The following is a 21225-nucleotide window of genomic DNA, read 5'->3' as shown; positions in this document are numbered from 1 at the left end:
AAAGAGATACCTTCATGATTCCAGGAGAGCCACCAGCAGCCATGTCTCAACAGTCTCCTTAGGACAGGCTCCTTCTCTCTCCTGCTCTTAGCCTATGTACTGTTCTTCTTTCCCCAGGTTGAGTATGTGATCAAGTGTGACATGTCAGCTCTGCAGAAGATTCTGTATCGCCACATGCAAGCCAAAGGGATCCTCCTCACAGATGGTTCAGAGAAAGATAAGAAGGTACGTGGTGGAAGGTGACACAACTCAAGGTGCCGTCATAGTTCTTCTTAGGGCTGTGCCACTGGACACTCCCAGCAAATATCCCCACGGCTGCTGATTTGTCAAAGCAAATTACAGGGCCTTTTTGGGAGCTATTATTGTTGCTGCCAAAGGAAATCCCTTGGCCTTTTACCTGTATTGGAGCAGTTAGAAATGAACACCGTCTTGGTGTTCATATCACCAAAACAGTTAGCTCTGTTCGTGTCGGTCTGCACACAATATATCTGCCTAAGGGTAGGCTAGCATTTTAGAAGGTTTTAAAAGCCAGTTTCATCCCTGGGCATCTGTGCCATGTTTCTGTCTTCCGAGAATCCTACCGGATGGACAGTCATTTCTCAAAGCCATCCACTGGATATAATTCCCTCCTCTCAGATAACTCACATGGAAGATGGTCTATCTAATTCAGAAATGGCTGTGTAATAGTAACAGGAGGTTTGGACAGTAGGAAGTGTAGGTTACAGAGACGACCTATGGCTCTTTGCTCTTTCTATAGAAACCTACTTGAGGAAAATGGGAAAAAAAGAAATGGGAAATAGCTGATCAATTAATAACGTATATTTTGACTCTCCTCTGCTTGTCCTTAGGGGAAAGGAGGTGCTAAGACACTAATGAACACCATCATGCAGTTGAGAAAGATCTGCAATCACCCGTATATGTTTCAGCACATTGAGGTAAGCCTGCGTTCTCCGTTGTGACCCTGATCCTAATCGGTCAGTTTCTACTAATACTACATTGAAAAACAAAATTATAATAAAAAAATAAAGCAAAGGTAAAACATGTGGAAGTTGAAACTACATGGTCTGGTAGCTTGATAAGCAGAATTAACAGACATGAGGTTTCTGGTTATGGATTCTCATTGGCATCAGACACTTGGGCATCTGGAATTTTATAGGCAGGAGTTTGAAGTGGTGAGAAAATGCTGTACACCAGGGCTCATTATGTGAGTTCGGGTAAGTACTGTGAATTGCCTCATTATAGTAGGTGCTCTGACATGGAGGATAATGACAGATACATCCAGCTTCCTCAGAAGGATGATGTGGAAAAATACTAAAAGAATGGGTTTATATTCGTTGAAGGGAAAGATGTTCCTGAGATACTCGCCCTGTGAAAATCACTGACTTTAGACTGTTTCTTAGATTTGTATTTTTCCTTTCTGGCTTCTTCCATGATGGTGTAAATCCAGGTTTTTTTATCCTGATGCTCTGGTCTCTAGGAAGCTATTTTCAGGGGAGAAGACATTTTCTGCCCTGTTTGCTACATGTGAATGAGTTTCCTAAGTTGACAATTTCACCCCAGTAGGAGCCATTGACTTGAGCAGGAAGGGAAAGGAGTCAGAATTGTAGCCTCCACTTTCCAGGGTTCCCTTGGATGTGTGCGGTCCTGGCAGCAGTCACTGCCAGTCTGCTGCTTACTGTCCACTTCAGAGGAGCAGGAGGCGTGGGGCAGCACCCTGCAGGCTCCGGATTTTCACTGGTTTATTAACAAGTAAATAAATAGAAGGCTCTAGGGATTTAACTTTCAGAAGCATATTCCTGGGAATGAAACTGAAATGTTCTTGACGTTGAAGATTCTTTTTCTTTTTTTGTCCTTGTTTTTGGTAATCACGCTTGTTAGGTAAGAGCATGTATTGCACCTCTGTCCATATCCTGGAGTCCTGTCCCAACTGTAGGATAAAATTAGAATTAACTCCTGACACTGCTGTTGCTTTAGGGACAGACCTTTTATAGAGTAAAGAGGCCTTAGTTTAAGTAAAATGACAATGCAATGGCAACAACTGTAGTAAAGAAGGAGGGCAAGGTTCCACCAACAAGCCTGCTTAGACACATAGCAGGAGAGTCCTTGGTGCGGTAATGAGTCCACACCCCAGACCACTTTCACCCCTGTAAAACCCGGTGTAAGTCACTTAGCATCTCCAGGCTATAGTGTATTTGACTTGTCATCAGATGGTGATAGATGATAGGGCTGGCAAAAGGATAAATGTTTAAACTAAAGAACATACGAAGTGTCTGGTAAACCAGTAATGTGATAAACAGGCCATAAGGTATCAATGTATTAGTGGGGGTGGCTTGTTGGGTTGCATGCATGTGTGCTCAGTTGCTTCAGTCGTGTCTGCCTCTTTGTGACCCTATGGACGGTAGCCCACCAGGCTCCTCTGTCCATGGGGATTCTCCAGGCAAGAATACTAGAGTGGGTTGCCGTGCCCTCCTCCAGGGGATCTTCCCAACCCAGGGACTGAACCCACATCTCCTATGACTCCTGCATTATAGGTGGATTCTTTACCACTGAGCCACCAGGGAAACCCACGTTGGGTTGGGGGAGCTGAAAAAAGGTCTAATGGTGAAAATGATTGGGATCATATCAGGTTTACCTGTCACCCACCATCTTATATTTTCTTAAAAACAATTTTTAGATATTCAGCAAAAATATACAGGATTTGTTATTGTTCAGTTGCTCAGTCGTGTCTGACTCTTTGAGATCCCATGGACTGCAAACCACCAGGCTTCCCTGTCCTTCCCCATCTCCCAGAGCTTGCTCAAACTCGTCCATTGAGTCTGTGATGCCATCGAACTATCTCATCCTCTGTCGTCCCCTTCTCCTCCTGCCCTCAATTTTTCCCAGCATCAGGGTCTTTCCCAATGAGTCAGTTCTTTGTATCAGGTGGCCAAAGTATTGGAGCTTCAGCTTCACATCAGTCCTTACAATGAATATTCAGGATTGGATAAGGATTTGAGGACTTGAGACTTATGAAAATTGAATGTCAGTCTTACTTCATTTGTCATACCAAAATGCACCTTTGAAACACTCTGGGTCATGTCAGGAAGGGTTGGGGGGCATGCCTTCTACCCTCAAGCTTCTGTTTGGAACACCTGGGAAGTGGGGAAGGGGATCAGAGAAGCTAAGCTTAAGGAACACACCCTCCTTTCCCTGCTTGTTTGCATTTTAAGTAGCAGTCCATAGAAAGACAGACTTAGATTTGCAATTTTTTTAGCATGAAAAACTTTCAGGAGGATATTCCTGGAAACAAGACCCACAGTGACTGGCAAGGGTATCACACTTGTGAGTCGTGTGCGTTTTGCTTTTGTCTTTGTTTGCTTACACATCCTTTGTTCGTACTACCTGATAGTAGAAACCCAGTCTCCCGACTGGGCTCACTGCCTCCCTGGGGATCTTTAAACCAGAGCTCTGAAAACAGAGTTTTTAAAATGCTGCTGATACCTGACCATATCACCACCCACTGATACATACAGATGGAAACAGATGGAACCTCAAAAATCGAGTCAAGACTGGCCACCTGTAGGGAGGAAAGGCACGATTCCTGGAGCCAGGGTAGGGTTTTGGGCTGTGATCCATCAGCGTTCATTTTGCCAGCGGGGCAGCATCCGGAGGGGCCGGGGCCCACCGTAAATGATGAGCGTGTTTGGGAGTGGAGCCCAGCGGGAAAGATCTGGTCCCCTTGGAGGAAAGCTTTGGTGATCCAGGAGGGAAGGGAGGCAGAGAAGGGAGACAGCTGGTGGTTAAGTGAAGGTGTGACGTGCTCTCCTCCCCACAGATGGCCTCCCCTTCCATCAAGTAGGGATACGAAAATCACATGGGGAACAGCTATTTATTTCTTCCACAGAATCAGTGAGGAGGGAAATATGTAGTTAAGTTTTGTATTTTAAAAGTGGATGCCAGTTACCTGAGGGGTGGTGTACATTTAGGGCCTTATTTATAATGCAGAAAAGCACAGCGTGGAAGGGATGTTATGACTGCACTAAACTAAGATCTAGATACTTAATACATATGTAATCATCATGACTTTTACTGCTGAACATTTCCACAGTATACTGATGTGTGGATATTAATCCTGGTTTGCTTATATTAAGCTCTTCCTCTTACCAAGACTCTAAGCTCCTTGGGGTGTAGGTACTCCCTTTACTTCCTTTTTTTCTGGATCCCCAGTACCTGCCTACCACAGCCCTGGGCCAGTGAACATTTAATCACTGTTTGATGAGTGAACTAACCCTGTCATCTCAGTATGAGAGTCTGGAGCCTTGCCAAAACTTACAGGATATATTTCTGGCAAAGCTATAGTCTGAGTTCAAAGGCTTTGAGTTCCTGGTTCTTTCCATAATGAGTATTTTTTTACTTATTATTTTGTTTAATTGCATTCTAGAAATAGGATGACCTCACTAATAGAATAATTATTATGTCAATAATTACAGATCTGTTTTTAAAAATCCTTTTTCTTCTCTCTCTTTTAAAGGAATCCTTTGCTGAACACCTGGGCTATTCAAATGGGGTCATCAATGGGTAAATCCTAATTTTTTTTTTTTCTTCCAAAAAATGGTTTGTTGGTCCTACCTAAACTTTTCTCTCTAGTGTTTCCTGTCACACAAATACAGTACTGCCAGCCTCCTCAGCACCCCCTCTCTTCAGCAGAGGGTGCAGAAGTTGTTAACCAGAATGATATCAGCATTCTCTTTTACTTTACTGGCATAAATACTACATGCCTTGAGCAAGTGGCTATTCAGAGGACATAGATCTCCTTTAATAGACTTAACAATGTCCTAGTGTTCTAAAAACATTGTCAGAGCTTCAGAAGGTTGATACTTATAACCAATAGTGCAGCTTGAGCTCAAAGAGAATTTAACATATGAGATCTCAAGTCAGTATTTAACATTAATGTGCATGAGAGGAAGATGTCTCATCTGCTATAAACATGTACAACTTTACAGTCATTTGCTGGAGCATGGTCTGTATAAGAAATATTTTTCATTTGGACCTTGAAGAGACACATGCCTGCGACAAGAATGAAAAAGTACCTTGCATCAATAGAAAGCCTCTGTTTTGCTTGTTTCGGCACCAGGGAGATTTTCTTATTAAGATAAAGGGGTCATTCTTTGATCCCAAGGGCAGGCTGTGTCAGTGGACCAAGAACCAGGAATTGGAAGCCATGCAGGACCATTGCCACCAGGCTGTCCTTCTCTCTGGATGCTGAGTACACTGCTGCTGCTGTCAGGGTGGCCAGACTGTGTACTGAAAACATGGCCTCTGCGGGTGTTTGAAGGACAGTTCTCAGAGCAGGGAATGGATGTTGAGAAGACCTGCCCTTGAAAAATCTACCTGTTCTCTGTGTCATAAAATCACTGCCAGTGTTACATTTCAATGTTATAGGCTAGAATGCATATACACTGGTGAGTTTTCCCAACAGTATCCCCCTACAACTAAGTTTTAATAATGTAATATACCCCTGTTGATAAAACAGGAGAATGGTTTCTTGGGGAGGGAAAAATCTCTACTTTAGCTCACTAATGTTCTCTATCTGATAGCACTCTGCCATCGTATTTTTTTAATGTGAATTTCTATTTTTTATGTGAATCTCCAGGAGTCTATCTCTTCCCCAATCCATTCTTCACAGTGTACATCTTTTAAAAAGATGTCAGCTCTCGTGGCCCCCCTGTATAAAACCCATCAATGGCTTTCCATTTCACTTAAAACTAAAACTAATAGAGCCCTACAGGATCTGTCTAAACCTGCCCCCCACCCTCTTCATCTCTGCTCTCATCTCCCAGTATCCCCCCTCCACTCCTCGACTTATGCACAAGCCACACACACCATTTTTTTTTTCCATTTTTTAGACTCTCCAGATTCCTTTACTCCTCAGGGCCTTTGCACATACTCTTTCCATTTCCTGGAATCTCTTCCTCTCCACTCCTGAGTCTCCCTTCTTCACCTGGCTGCCTTTTGCTCTTTATGTCAGGTTTTAGGCTACACTGTTATTTCTTCATTGGGGTCACCCTTGATGCTCTAAACCAGGAGCTGGCAAATTATTTTCTGCCAAGGGCCAGATCTCAAAATTTTCACTTTTGCTGTCCCAAAAGTCTCAGTTGCACCAGCTCAACTTTGTCGTTGTAGCTTGAAAGCAGCCATAGGCAAATATAAATGAGCAAGCCTGGCCGTGTTCCAATAAAACTTTATTTACAAAAACAGGCAGCAGTCCAGGGCTGACATTTGCCACACACTGTTCTTATGCAAAGAAGGTATCTGTTTGTCTTTTTAGTACGTATCCTAAGTTGCTAATTGCCCATTTGGAAAGCAGAGATTCCATTTTGCTTATGCACATGCTCAGTAGTGTGCTTAGCACACTGTAGGTGCTCAGTAAGTATTTCAGGGAATTGCAATGCCCTAAATTAGTTGTTTTATGAATTTAATAAGTAGAGGTTTAAGGAAATGACATAATATACGTGTATGTATGTATAGGAGGGACAGAGAGAAAGAAAGAGAGTTGAGACAGAGAGTGAAACTATAAAGAACATGAGAAGGTTTCCTTTTCTTTCTAGAATCTGTCATCATACCTACAGTATATAATGTACTCTTTATGGGTTTTCTACAAATTTATTCTATTTTTCCATGAAATACTCTCCACTGCTTTGGAGTGGCTATGTACTCATCCATTCATTCATTCTGTAGTTATTCACTGAATGTTTACTATGCACAAGGCACTGAATGTATGAAAAGCAAAGCTCTACTGGATCCTTCAAGAAGACAGCAGTAATACTGTCTTCTTGTTTTGCATTTTTGGGTTCAGGGCTGAGCTGTATCGGGCCTCGGGAAAGTTTGAGCTACTTGATCGTATTCTGCCAAAATTGAGAGCGACTAACCACCGCGTGCTGCTTTTCTGCCAGATGACGTCCCTCATGACCATCATGGAGGATTACTTTGCTTTTCGGAACTTCCTTTACCTGCGCCTTGATGGTGAGTGTGTAAGGAATTAGGCTTCACAGCCATGCTATTCAGAGTACAGGGATACTGGCAACTCAGATCCAACCTCAGTCAAAAGCAGGGGTAAAATTGTTTGAAGAATTAGCAGAGTGAGGTCCAGGTTCTCTAGATAGCAGTTTTTATATCCTCCAGCCTAAAATAAGCTGAAATCTTTGAGCAGATGTTTTTCCTACATTCAAGCCAATGCACGTGACTTAAAATCATTTATAAGTACCACAATTAAACTAAACTAAAATTAAAAAACTCTTCTTGCCTTTGGGCTTGTCTATTCTCTATGCACTCCCCCCCCCCCCATATAGAATATTTTGATAAACCTTTAGGTTTTAATGTGAAGGCATATTTTAAAGGGATAAAAGTTATAATTCCCTTCTTCAGTAACAGTGTAATAGTCCACATAAGATTATATCTATCATTAAAACTTCTCTCATTTTCTAAATAGAAGTATATACATGCTACCTTAAAAGACATGGCTTCATTGTTTGCTGGATTTTGTGAACTATGCAGAATATTTGCCTGATTTTTAGAGTGACACTATGTCTTTAAAAAATTAGTCAAAAAATATGAACGGAAGAAAATATGAATTTAGAGATACTTCCTAAATTGCTGTATGATTTGGATGGCAGCCCTAGCATTTCAGAGATTGGGGATACCAAAATGTTCTTACTATGGCAGGGGGTAACATTTTCCAAGAGTGGTGAATAGGAGCTGGTTTAGAGCCAGGATAGCATTGAATTCCTGCATGGTGTTTCTAGTACCAATTTTTATCTAATGTAACATTCAAGTTATTGTCAAGTGGAAAATTTAAAGTTTATGTTCCATTAAAAGATGCTTTATTTTCAATCCAACATTTTCTCACCCTCTTGCTATGAACTGGATACAACTGGATATATACCAACTTCGGACCTGCCATATTTTCTCTTACTTGAATTTTTAAGTGAATTCTCTATATGGTATACATATTAGGGCATTGTTAACTCTTAAATTAATTATACCCTCTGACAAACTTGATTTTTTAAAGAACTTTACTTCCCTGGTGGTTCAGATGGTAAAGAATGTACCTGTAAAGCAGCATACCAGGTTCGATCCCTGGGTCAGGAAGATCCCCTAAAGAAGGGAATGGCAATCCACTTCAGTACTCTTGCCTGGAGAATTCAATGGACGGAGGAGTCTGGTGGGGTACAGTCCATGCGGTCACAAACAGCTGGACACGACTGAGCTACTAACACAGTTCCCTCTCCTTGAAGTCACTGAAAACAGATTAATGGTTAAGTAAGCATTGATTCTGAATTCATAACACAGGTCTATCAGCCAGTCTGTCTTTAGGCACATCTGCCTTGAGTCTTGTCCTCAGGCTCAACCTGTTCCTTCCTCCCTCTCTTTGAGGGCTAAGTGCAGGCAGCGTTCTTCCTTTGAAAGGCAAGCCCGCCTTCACTGCTGCTCAGGTGAGAGGCCACCAGCTCTGTTTTCCCTCACGGATGTCCTGCAGAACTATTGTTTACTGCTTTGTATCATTTTGACTGGAATCTCAGCTCCCTGAGGACTGTGGCCTTGGAATATTTGAGTCTGGAAAACTGGCAAGAAGTGACTTCCTTGAAACAAATCTTTCTCATGTGTCCTTGCCAGCTTGAGAGAGTATCTTTGTCTGTTGGTTGCTGCCCTTATTTTTATCAATCATAATAGTCAGAAAAGCTCATGCTTATAGAATGCCTACTATCAGTACATGTGGGATACCAGGCAAAGCACTTCCTGTGCATTATTTATTTAATTTTTCTTAGCAAACAAGGTATAAACACAATCCCCATTTAACAGATGAGAAAACAGAGATTTAGAGAGATAAGTTAACTTGCCGAAGTTTACACATGAGGCAGATGGTGAAACCAAATTTTAACTTTGATATCTCTGATTGCACATTAGTTTAGAATCAGTTTTGGTAATCCAGCAAGATGAATTCTCATCTCTGTAAATGCAGGTTTTCCTAGAGACAATATTTTTAAGAATGATTTTTAACTTATTCAGCAACTTTTAATTAATTGAAAATGACCAGACCATTTCAAGAGAACGAGTCACTCACTGATCCTGCTAGCAAAGAGTAGGTTGGAGGAAAGAAGCAAGCAAGTGTTACAGATGGCATTCAGAAGCCTTCATGGACCTCTAGCTGAAAGAAGCAACAGCCATTTGTTTCAGAGTTAGAATTCATGGGCAAACAATCAACATACACATGGATAAATTAGTACACGCACTTCCAACTGTACCACCCTCCAACCACATCCCCTTAACCCAATTGTTAAAATGACTTTGGATTTTCATTGCTCAATTTGATGTCCCAGATTTTTGGCCTCAGGGAAAAAAATTTGATGACAGATAAGTAGATTTTTTTTCCTGGCAAAGATTATGGTTGCATGGATAGATTTAACTATGATTCCATCATAGTCTTTGTTTTCACTAGAAACGATTTTTGAATGAGAGTAAGCAGTAAAGTTAAGTCCCAGAAGACAACATTTTCCAAAAGCATCTGAAACTAAGTCAAAATGAGTAATCATAAAAGCCTGACAGTGTGTTCCTTCTGGAAAATTTGCAATTTTCAACACAATTGCCTTTATTATTAATTGTATTCTTGGTTCTGCATCAAAGTCTAAAAGAACTTGGACTTGATACACTTTAAATCCTGTGCCCATATACAAGCAGCATTTCTTAGGCTGGAAATAAACCCTGACATGGTAGTTTGAATCTCCTTGAGCAGTATGCCAAAGATTGCTGATGATCAGCAAATATCTTGGCTCGGGGAACCTTTGACTAATGGAAATAGTAATCCAGAAAATTCTGAACCTTGTCATAAGAAATGCCATAGCTTTGCATGAGAAGTAACTCAATCACATCTTTTCCTGGCCTTATAATTTGTCAGGTTCCATGCTGTGTATACAGTTGGTCCCTCATTCCTCAGTATCAAGTCAGGGACTGGTTCCAGGACCCCCACAAATACTAGAATCCGCAGATGCTCAAGTCCCTGATATAAACTGGTACAATATTTACATATAACCTATGCACATCCTCCCATATACTTTATGTATTTTTATAACATTAAAAAATTTTTTTACTTATTAATTTTATTTATTCTTTGCTGTGCTGGGTCTTCGTTGCTCTGCATAGGCTTTCTCTAGTTGCATTGAGTGGGGGCTTCTCTTGTTGCAGAGCACAGGCTCTGGGGCACACAGGCTGAGAAGTTGCAGCATGCAGATTCAGTAGCTGTGGCTCACGGGCTTAGTTAACCCAAGACACGTGGAATCCTCCCAGACCATGGATCAAACCTGTGTCTCCTGCATTGGCAGGTGGATTCTTAACCCCTGGACCACCAGGGAAGTCCTTTCATATAATTTAAATCATCTCTAGATTACTTATTATACCTAATACAATATGAATGCTGTGTAAATCATTGCTGGTGCTCAGCTAATTCAAATTATGCTTTGGGGAACTTTATAGTATTTTTTTAAAAATTCCAAATACTTTTGATCCACTCTTAGTTGAATCCCTGAATGTGCAACCCAAGACTACAAAGAGCTGACTGTACTGTTATCTCTGGGAATGTCTTATTTCCCAATATTGGAAAGATTTTTATTTGCTTGTTTCTGTGGCTATTTGTGACAGAGGGTGAAATGTGAACCAATAATTTTTTTTAAAAAATCACTGTATCTGGACAGATGATGTAGCAAAAAGGTTTCATGATAGAACGGAACTTGCCTTCCATTGTCATTGTGAGCACACAGTTCACTGTGATCTCAGAATGCTGGTTCTGAACATAAAAGAAAGAACACCATATAAAAGAAAGAAGGACACCACATTTTTGAAACATTGTTCAACAGAACACATTTTGTGTCCTTCCCTGCAAATCTAAATTTTTGCAGTTCATCACTGAAAGGTTTGACCAGGTTTCTCAACTGGAAATCTGATTTAGAAAGTAAAATGAGCTCTAAAGAACATTTCTCCATTGAATGGGGACACCCAAAGGACCTGGTTTCCAATCCCCATTTGCTATATTCAGAAACTACATCCCCTCCCCCACCACAGGAGAGTACTATTTTTATTAATGTGAAAGACAGATTCCCCTCATATTTGGGAACTTGAACCTCCACAGTAACTCAGTTCCATCAGCTGCAGTCACTTAAATGTTTTAATCCTCTGAAATAAATTGCGGGTATATTTTCATCCTTAAAAAAAGAACTAATAGAAATAATGTAGAAATAATATTTGTATAGCAGGCAGTTAGTGACTATCAAGTAATATGCATACATATTTCCCAACAGCCTAAAGCCTTTTTCAAGACTCTGCAGCTACATTTTTCTGGTAAAATATATTCAGGTGGAATATCATAGGATTTTTTTTTTTCCTTTTCCCCAATGCGGTTCATGAAATGGCCAGGTGAATACATACAAACACTTTGTGAGTAAGGGACAGATTTGGAATGCAAATCTGGGGACCTTCGTGATGTTATTGTTCAGTAACTAAGTTGTGTCCGACTCTTTGAAACCCCGTGGACTGTAGCCCACCAGCCTCCTCTATCCCCACCTGTCTCCTGGAGTTTGCTCAAATTCATGTCCGTTAAGTCAGTGATGCCACCCAACCATCTCATCCTCTGTCGCCCCCTTCCCCTGCCCTTGATCTTTCCCAGCATCATGGTCTTTTCCAAGAGTCGGCTCTGCGCATCAGGTGGCCAAAGTATTGAAGTTTCAGCATTAGTGCTTCAAATGAATATTCAGGGTTGATTTCTTTTAGGATTGACTGGTTTGATCTCCTTGCTATACAGGGACTCTCAAGAGTTTTCTCCAACACCACAATTTGAAAGCATCAATTCTTTGGTGCTTAGCCTTCGTTACGGACCAATTCTCACATCCGTGTGTGACTACTGGAAAAACCGTAGCTTTGACTATATGCACCTTTGTTGGCAAAGTGATGTCTCTGCTTTTTAAGACTCTGTCTACATTTGTCATAGCTTTCCTTCCAGGGAGCAAGCGTCTTTTGTTTTTATGGCTACAGTTACCATCCACAGTGATTTTGGAGCCCAAGAAAATAAAATCTGTCACTGTGTCTACTTTTTCTCCTTTGCCTTGAAGTGATGGAACTGGATGCCATGATCAAGTTTTTTGACTATTGAGTGTCAAGCCAGCTTTTTCACTCTCCTTATTCACCCTCATCAAGAGGGCTTTTTAGTTCCTCTTCACTTTCTGTCATAAGAGGTAGTATCATCTGCATATCTGAGGTTATTGATATTTCTACCAGAAATCTTAATTCCAGCTTGTGATTCATCTAGCCCAGCATTTCACATGATGTACTCTGCATAGAAGTTAAATAAGCAGGGTGACAATATACAGCCTTGTACTCCTTTTCCAATTCTGAACCATTCCATTGTTCAATGTATTGTTCTAACTGTTGTTTCTTGGCCCACATACAAGTTGCTCAGGAAACAGGTAAGGAGGTCTGGTATTCTCAGCTCTTGAAGAATTCTCCATAGTTTGTTGCGATCCACACCAAGGCTTTAGCATAGTCAAAGAAGCAGGAGTAGATGTTTTTCTGAAACTCCCTTACTTTCTCCATGATCCAACGAAGGTTGGCAATTTGATCTCTGGTTCCTCTGCCTTTTATAAACCCAGCTGGTACATATGGAAGTTCCTGGCTCACATACTGCTGATGCCTAGCTTGAAGGATTTTGAGCATAACCTTGCTAGCATGTGAAATGAGTGCAGTTGTATCATAGTTTAAACAGTCTTTGGCATTGCTTTTCTTTGGGATTGGAATGAAAACTGACCTTTTCCAGTCCTGTGGCCACTGCTGACTTCCAAATTTGCTGACACGTTGAGTGCAGCACTTTGAGAGTGTCATCTTGTAGCATTTGAAATAGCTCCACTGGAATTCCATCACCTCCACTAGCTTTGCTGGTAGTAATGCTTCCTAAGGCCCACTTGACTTCACACTCCAGAATGTCTGGCTCTAGGTGAGTGACCACACCATCGTGGTTATCCCAGTCGTTAAGACTTTTTTTGTATAGTTCTTCTGTGTATTCTTGTCACCTCTTCTTAATCCTTCTGCTTCTGTTAAGTTCCTTACCATTTCTGTCCTTTATTGTGCTCATCCTTGCATGAAATGTTGCCTTGGTATCTCTGATTTTATTGAAGAGATCTCTGGTCTTTTCTAGTCTATTGTTTTTCTCTATTTCTTTTCATTGTTCACTTAAGAAGGCCTTCCTATCTCTCCTTGCTATTCTCTGGAACTCTGCATTCAGTTGGGTGACTACTCTCCCTTTCTTCCTTGCCTTTCATGTCTTTTGTTTCCTTAGCTATTTGTAAAGCTTCCTCAATCACTTTGCCTTCTTACATTTGTTTTTCTTGGGTATGGTTTTGGTCACCACCTCCTATACAATGCTATGAACCTCCATCCATAGTTCTTCAGGCACTCTGTCTATCAGATCTAATCCTTTTGAATCTATTTGTCACTTACACTGTATAATCATAAGGGATTTGATTTAGGTCATACCTGGATGGCCTAGTGGTTTTCCCTACTTTCTTCAATTTAAGTCTGAATTTTGTAATAAGGCGCTTATGATCTGAGCCACAGTCAGCTCCAGGTCTTGTTTTTGCTGACTGTATAGAACTTCTCCATCTTCAGCTGCAAAGAACATAATCTGATTTTGGTATTGACCATCTGGTTATGTTCATGTGTAGAGCCATCTCTTATATTGTTGGGAAAAAGTGTTTGCTATGACCAGTGTTCTCTTGCTAAAACTCTTGTTAGCTTTTGCCTGCTTCATTTTGTACTCCAAAGCCAAAGTTGGCTGTTATCCTGGGTATCTCTTGACTTCCTACTTTTGCATTCCATTTCCCTATGATGAAAAGGACACCTTTTTTTTTTTTTGTATTAGTTCTAGAAGGTCTTGTAGGTCTTCACAGAACCAGTCAACTTCAGCTTCTTTGGCATCAGTGGTTGGGGTGTAGACATGGATTACTGTGATGTTGAATAGTTTGCCTTGGAAATGAACTGAGATCATTCTATTGATTTTTTTAGATTGCCCCCAAGTACTGCATTTTGGTCTAAATCCAAACAAAGCAGCAGGTAATACACCTGGCCATGGCTCACCCCATGATGTTTGATGAGACTCCAAAATACTAAATAAGCAGAGAGTATGAAACCCCAGAATATGTTCTTCATGCCCAAAAGTGGACTCTGTATTCTGGGGTTGCATACTCCCTGCTTATTCACTATTTTGGAGTCTCATCAGACACCATGGGGTGATCCATTGCCAAGTGTATTACCTGCAGCTTTATTTGTCTTTAGTTTATATCCTTTGAACTGAACAGTTCAGAATGTCAGCATGAGAACTGACCCAGAGATTGCTTTTTTTAAAAAATTATTTTGGTTTCAAGTCTTGCTAAAGAGTATAAAAATATTCCATTCACATTTTATGTTTTTACTAGCCAGATCATGCTCAGTAGCCATCCGAATGGCAAAATATAGTAGAAATCAATTTCCTTTTGTTTCCATTCTCTTGGGCATAAACCAAGTCCCCACTCTAAAGTCGACTGGCAAAGTAGCTTTAAGCCATTATAATAATCCTTTTAAACGTGTGTGTGTGTGTATATTTTTTAAGTTATTTGGTGTTTTCAAGCATGAAAATAAATCCGGAAAATGTTTTCACCGAGTTTTAGGTTAACGTAAGAATGTTACAAGATTTGTAAGTTTCACAGATTCCCTATTAGAATATTTAAACTCTTTTCAATATTTTGGAACAATGAGGAGTAGATAGAGCATTCCTTCTTGATTAGAGAAAAGTCTCTTACTATCTCTTTCTTTTTTCTAATTGCAAGATGTTCAGTTTTCCTTTCAAAAGTGCAAAAACCTTAGGGGTTTCCTCACCAATACTAAGAGGAGTCTGAGTCTGTTTCTCAAGGAAGCAGGCCCTTTTGTCTAGCTCTGTGCCATTTTCAGACAGGAGTTAATTGGCAAATTTATTTTTCTCATCCCTTCAGGTACCACCAAGTCTGAAGATCGTGCTGCTTTGCTAAAGAAATTCAATGAACCTGGGTCCCAGTATTTCATTTTCTTGCTGAGCACAAGAGCTGGAGGCCTGGGCTTGAATCTCCAGGCCGCTGATACTGTGGTCATCTTTGACAGCGACTGGAATCCTCATCAGGTGTGCATCTCTCTGCCTTTGGTGCCCTAGCCTCCCTTCTGGAGAAGACTGGGGAGGCTAGCGGTTCCCTCATATGCATTTATGGGGCAGAGCGCATTCCTAAACAAGTGGACCATGTCTCCAAAGGGAAAACAGTCCAACACATTCTTATGTCTACTTTCTTATATCCCTTGAAACATAGATATTGAGACGTCTTACACATGCCTTTGGTGTGCCTTTGAAGAGTTCAAGTTTGCAGGACAAAAACTCAAGGTTCCCCTTCATTTTAAGCCCCTCCATCCCCCATCTCCTGGGATTGCCACTGAGCAAAGTGTATTTGAAAGTGTTAGTTGCTCAGTTGTGTCCAACTCTTTGCGGACACTTGGACTGTAACCCACCAGGCTCCTCTGTCCTTGGAATTCTCCATGCAAGAATACTCGAGTGGGTAGCCATTCCCTTCTCCAGGGAGTCTTCCTGACCCAGGGCTTGAACCTGGGTCTGCAGTGGCAGGCGGATTTTTTACCATCTGAGTCACCTGGTAAAAATGAGTCCTAGAAAGCTGGAAATAATGTCCCCCAAGGTCAAACAATTTGTATATTAGGTTTTTATTCTGTGTGTTTTATTTAAAATCGTCGTCAAAAAATATTCTATTCTGTACACCTAAAACATTTTAAATCAACTATACTTCAATTTTTTAAAATGGGAGAGGGAGAGGGTGGGAAGATTTGGGAGAATGGCAATGAAACATGTAAAATATCATGTAGGAAACGAGTTGCCAGTCCAGGTTCAATGCACGATGCTGGATGCTTGGGGCTGGTGCACTAGGACGGCCCAGAGGGATGGTATGGGGAGGGAGGAGGGAGGAGGGTTCGGGATGGGGAACACATGTATACCTGTGGCGGATTCATTTTGATATTTGGCAAAACTAATACAATTATGTAAAGTTTAAAAATAAAAAAAAATAAAAATAAAAATAAAAAAAGAAGAAGAAAAAATAAATAAATAAATAAAATGCATAGAATATTCTATGAGCAGCTACTAAAAAAGCAAATAGAATAGGTCCCTTGTGGCAGTTTCGTCTGGGAGGTAGGTAGTATACCTGCCTATAAGATACTCAGTAGAGCAATATTCAGGCTCCCCGGATGGTGCTAGTGGTAAAGAACCTGCCTGTCAGTGCGGGACACGTAAGAAATGCAGGTTTGATCCCTGGGTCGGGAAAATTCCCTGAAGGAGGGCATGGACACCTACTCAAGTATTCTTGCCTGGAAAATCCCATAGACAGAGGAGCCTGGTGGGCTACAGTTCATAGAGTTGCAAAGAGTTGAAAATGAATGAAGCGACTTAGCACACATGCAGGGTGATATTTTTGAGGATTAGATTCATATTGGAACAAATATGGATTCACAGTAGTAAAGAGAACTGCAGCTCTCACATAGGAAGGTGAATTCTACATCAGCTTAACCTGGACTCCTTCCTGTACAGGTCTCATGGACTATAAATACGCAGAATCATACCATCTCATAGGTTCTTGTGAAGATTGGGTGGAAAAGGCTTACAGAAGTTGTTTTTGTCAGGAAGTGGAGTTCAGATGCATTAGAATTACGAGGGAGCTTTTTAAAAACAGCCATGCCTGCTTGTCATTCCCTGCACCTCACCCTTAATTTTGTAGGGTCTTCCCACTTGTCTAGACTTCCCTATACACAAGCTTCCGGGAGATTCAGACAGACTTCCTCACACATCTGGGGATCCCTGACTTCAAGAATAAAGCAGTGATTCCAAACCTTTGGGTGGCCACCAGCCTTGACCACTGCATGTGCCCACCAGCCATTCTTTCTCGGTGATGACATTAAAGTCGAGTTCCTTTTGAAATTTTCTCACCCTGAAAAGGGTCACAGGTGACCAGCATATAGTGTATTGGTCTTTGGGAGATAGTCTTATATGCCTTGTATATTTTTATATCCCATATTTCTTTCCAAATCACAGGGAGACCCAGGAGAAACCCACAGTTTTCCTCTTGTCGTGGTAAATGTTCCACAAACATTTTTTGAAGGCCTGTTATGCCATGGGCACTGAGCTAGGCTAAGTATCTAGGGAAGGATGTGTGATTCCCCTCCTCCCAGGACGCTTAGTCTGCCTGGCTGTTTACATCACCCTCGTTGCTGCTGCCTAAATATTCAATGAGATACAGTAACCTGGGTGTAGGTGAATGGAGAGTTCACTAGATTTTATCTTCCAGGATAAACACTTCTGTGGCATCTCAGCTGTTCACCCTCATTGGCACAGTGTTTATGCTAAGAATCCAAGGAAATCTAGTTTCCAGAAATGCTAGTATACCATGAGAAAGGATGCTGGGACATCCATGCGTTTCTGTCTCTACCTCTCTGTCACACACACACACACACACACGTTTATGAACAGTAGCTAAAATGGAACCCCAGAATCAAAGTAAGTTACATGCATACCTAACAGTTCACAATGCATGTGAATTGAAACTTGGGCAACAAAACACAGACCCCCACATTTCCTCTGGTCTAATTTATCCCAAATTCCTCGCACTGGGCCATATATTTCTGCAGATATTTATATATCTGCCATAGGTAGATTCATTTCCACCTGATTTGGTTAACTAGAATGACTAGATTTTTTTTCTTTCATGCCTGTCATTTAAACATGGCCATTAGTTTGGGCAGACTTTTATTTTTTTAATTTTCAGAAATCAGTGATCTTAGAGTGATACAGATGAACACTAATTTTTCATTTAAAAGGTAGGAGAACTAACTTTTACTAAACAACAACTCTCCCAGATACTATGAGGCACTTTGCATACCTCATTTCAGGTAATCCTCAGAGTATTTTATATGTAAAGAAACCCAGGAAGCACAGCCAGGATTCACACCCATGTCTAAGTTAGGGTTTAAATCCTGGCTTTGGGTTCTTTCAACCCTGTACACTTGCATAAATGTTACCTCCCCCTCCAAATAAAAGTTGTAGAGTTCTTTTTCCATCTTGGCTTCAGCATGTATTGAAGAAACACTTTTTTCCTGTAATTATTCTTTATTGCATTGAATCAAAATTAAGGCACATTGGTGAAAGGGGGTTAATTTGACATAGGTTGACAGGTTGAAGATTCTGGCCTTAAAATTGCTAATTGGAGGCCATTGCTAAAGTCAAAGATAGAACATATGAATGTGGAATTATCACTAAAACCTTTTGGAGTCACCAGGACTCTCATTTCCAAACTTCTAAGAGAAACACGGGTATTTACTTTATTTTATTTACTTTAACCCGTGGAGCAGGAGCTGTGTTGTTATTACAGAGAGGTCAACAGCACAGTTACTTTGGAGGTCCTTTTCTCAGGCTGTGTTCTTATCTTCAGATATCATCACACCTAAATCAGTGTGATGGGGTTCCAGATCTCTAAGACCGCAGAAATGGTAAATAATCCATTCAGTGATTGTAATACTTACCTCTTTGTCATAATATTGATATTTCCCCCTATTTTTGGCATGGAAGCCCACAGGCTTACCTTGCATAAACTTCAGCCTAGAAATAGTCATTTTTGCTATTTTCCAAACAGATCATGTTAAACATGCCAAAAAAGACCACCACCACCACCTCCACCACCAGCAAAAACATAATGGCAACAAGCTCCCAAGGGTTCAAGAACTTGTTCCCGTGTTTGTAGATGGTCCGTGCTCTCCACTTCCTCACCTGTCATAATCTGCTGCAAGCTGGACCTTAGTATTTTATGTTTTATCAGCATCTTCTAGGACAGGCTCAAACTATAACCCAGGGGTAAGTCTGGCCAACCACCTAAGTCTGGACCACAATACAAGCAAAGAATGATTCTCACATTTTTACATATAAAATGTGCAATTGAAAAAGAAAGAAAAATGAGTATCAGCCTTCAGTAGGAACAGTTGCTCAATGTTTGCTCTTGACCCAGGGAGCCTGGAATATTTGCCACTGGGCCCATTCTGGAATCGGTATTCGACCCCTCTTCTGGGAAATAATCGGGGCGGATGGCACAGAACTTCCCAACTCGGCTGCTGCTCAGCCCTTCTGGTGAAGATGTGTGGAGAGAGAGGACCGAACTCAGGGCTTGGAAAGGAAGTGTAGGGTTTCCTCCCTAGTGACTCTATACCTTCGGCTTTTAATGATCTTCCTCACTTTCTCCTCTTTGGAAACTAATCTAATTTGGATGAGTCCCAGCTGTCTTCATAGTTTAGCTCTCCCATTCAGATATCTTCTGAGAAAAAACTTTTGCCCAATTAGTCATTTAATTGTAAAGGGCCAGCAAAGTCAGGTCTCCTGGGCAGGCTTCAGCTTGTTGTGTCTTACAGCTGCACGAGTGACCAGGAAACTCATCTTGTCAGGATGATGGCCTTATAGCTATGGAGTATCAGCTCTGTGCAAAAAAATTTTTCAAGATGCCAGGGATGCAGGATACGGGACAGACCTTTGCCCTAAAAATGTACATGGGTTTAATGGAGGACACATGGAAACAACTAATTAACATTGGCCCAGAAGCCATTACCTGGACCGAAATAAAAGTAACATGCCAACAAGTTTTTATGTGGCCTTAAAATTAGGTAACTCTGCCTCATAGCTTTATGAAGGTTTTTATTTAAAGATTTCATTAAAACCTTATTTTTTTATTACAAGAGTAATATATAGTCAAAGCAGAAAAAAAATTGCCAAACCACATGAAAATAAAATGAAGAAAATGTAACAACACCTATAATCTTGCTGCTGCTGCTGCTGCTGCTGCTGCTAAGTCGCTTCAGTTGTGTCCGACTCTGTGCGACCCCAGAGATGGCAGCCCACCAGGCTCCCCCGTCCCTGGGATTCTCCAGGCAAGAACACTGGAGTGGGTTGCCATTTCCTTCTCCAATGCATGTAAATATTATTGGCTTCTTAGTATTTGTCCTTTCTCCCTTTTCTTGGTATAGATAAATATATGCACATAGAGCATAACGTACATACTCATATGTAACTTGCAGTTTTCACATATTATAGCTTTGTGTCATTAAGTTTTCTGCAGTATAATTTTAATGTACTATCTTGGCACATATGGTAGAAGACTAATTTATTTCACCAATCTGTTACTGTTGAATGTTTACTTAATTCTGCTTTTTAAAAAAAAAATATAAATAATATATAATGCTGAAAGGTGCATCCTTATTGTAAATCTTTGTGCATATGCATGATTATTCCCTTAGGATGCATTTTCAGAAGTGGAATTTCTAAGTTAAGGACCACAATCAATTTTAACACTTTTGATACACAGTGCCAAATTTCTATCCCCCAAATGTTGACTTGTTTACCACTCGACTAGCTTTCCCTTTCATTCCCCCAAACTAAAGGTTGAGTGTTTGATTATTTGAATTAGATCCCAGAAAATTTGCTACATGGACAATCATTTTATGAACAATGTGTGATATATGTATAATGTATGAGTGTATAATTCAGCAGTATCTTAATAATCATCTTTAACACCTTCCTTTAACCCTGCAACCAGCTTCCCTGGTGGCTCAGATGGTAAAGAATCTGCCTGCAATGAGGGAAACCTGGGTTTGATTCCTGGGTCAGGAAGATCCCCCAGAGAAGAGAATGGCAACCCATACCAGTGTTCTTGCTAGAACTCCAAGGACAGAGGAGCCTAGCAGGCCACACAGTCCATGGGGTTGCAAAGAGTCAGACAGGGCTGAGCCACAAACACTTTCACTTTCACTTTCACTTTAACCCTGCAATTTAGGGTTGAAAGTGAAAGTGAAGTCGCTCAGTCGTGTCTGACTCTGCGACCCCATGTAGCCTATGAGGGTCCTCTGTCCATGGGATTCTCCAGGCAAGAATACTGGAGTGGGTTGCCATTTCCTTCTCCAGGGGATCTTCCCAACCCGGGGATCGAACCCAGGTCTCCCGCATTGTGGGCGGACGCTTTACCATCTGAGCCACCAGGGAAGATCTCCGAAATTTAGGATTAGTTGTAGTTAATATCGAAGTCATACTTGTGACATCAAATTTATTTATTTATTTTT

The 21225-nt window shown here is 41.0% G+C and overlaps 1 protein-coding gene and 1 non-coding gene across 12 annotated transcripts in view; one reads left to right on the top strand and one right to left on the bottom strand.

The window, feature by feature from the left end:
* SMARCA2 (SWI/SNF related, matrix associated, actin dependent regulator of chromatin, subfamily a, member 2) overlaps positions 1 to 21225 on the top strand; it is a 179665-nt gene that overhangs the window by 83491 nt on the left and 74949 nt on the right. For all 11 annotated transcript variants that reach the window (XM_015472482.3, XM_005209984.5, XM_059889213.1 and 8 more), the window contains 5 exon segments: positions 118 to 225; positions 849 to 935; positions 4511 to 4557; positions 6836 to 7002; positions 15042 to 15205. In XM_015472482.3, coding sequence (XP_015327968.1) covers positions 118 to 225; positions 849 to 935; positions 4511 to 4557; positions 6836 to 7002; positions 15042 to 15205 — 573 coding nt within the window.
* TRNAC-ACA (transfer RNA cysteine (anticodon ACA)) lies at positions 21077 to 21148 on the bottom strand. The gene has a single exon. It is a non-coding gene; the product is annotated as a tRNA-Cys (tRNA).

This window comes from Bos taurus, chromosome 8 (assembly GCF_002263795.3).
Source record: "Bos taurus isolate L1 Dominette 01449 registration number 42190680 breed Hereford chromosome 8, ARS-UCD2.0, whole genome shotgun sequence".
Taxonomy (NCBI): domain Eukaryota; kingdom Metazoa; phylum Chordata; class Mammalia; order Artiodactyla; family Bovidae; genus Bos; species Bos taurus.
This window is presented reverse-complemented; position numbering and strand designations above follow the sequence as displayed.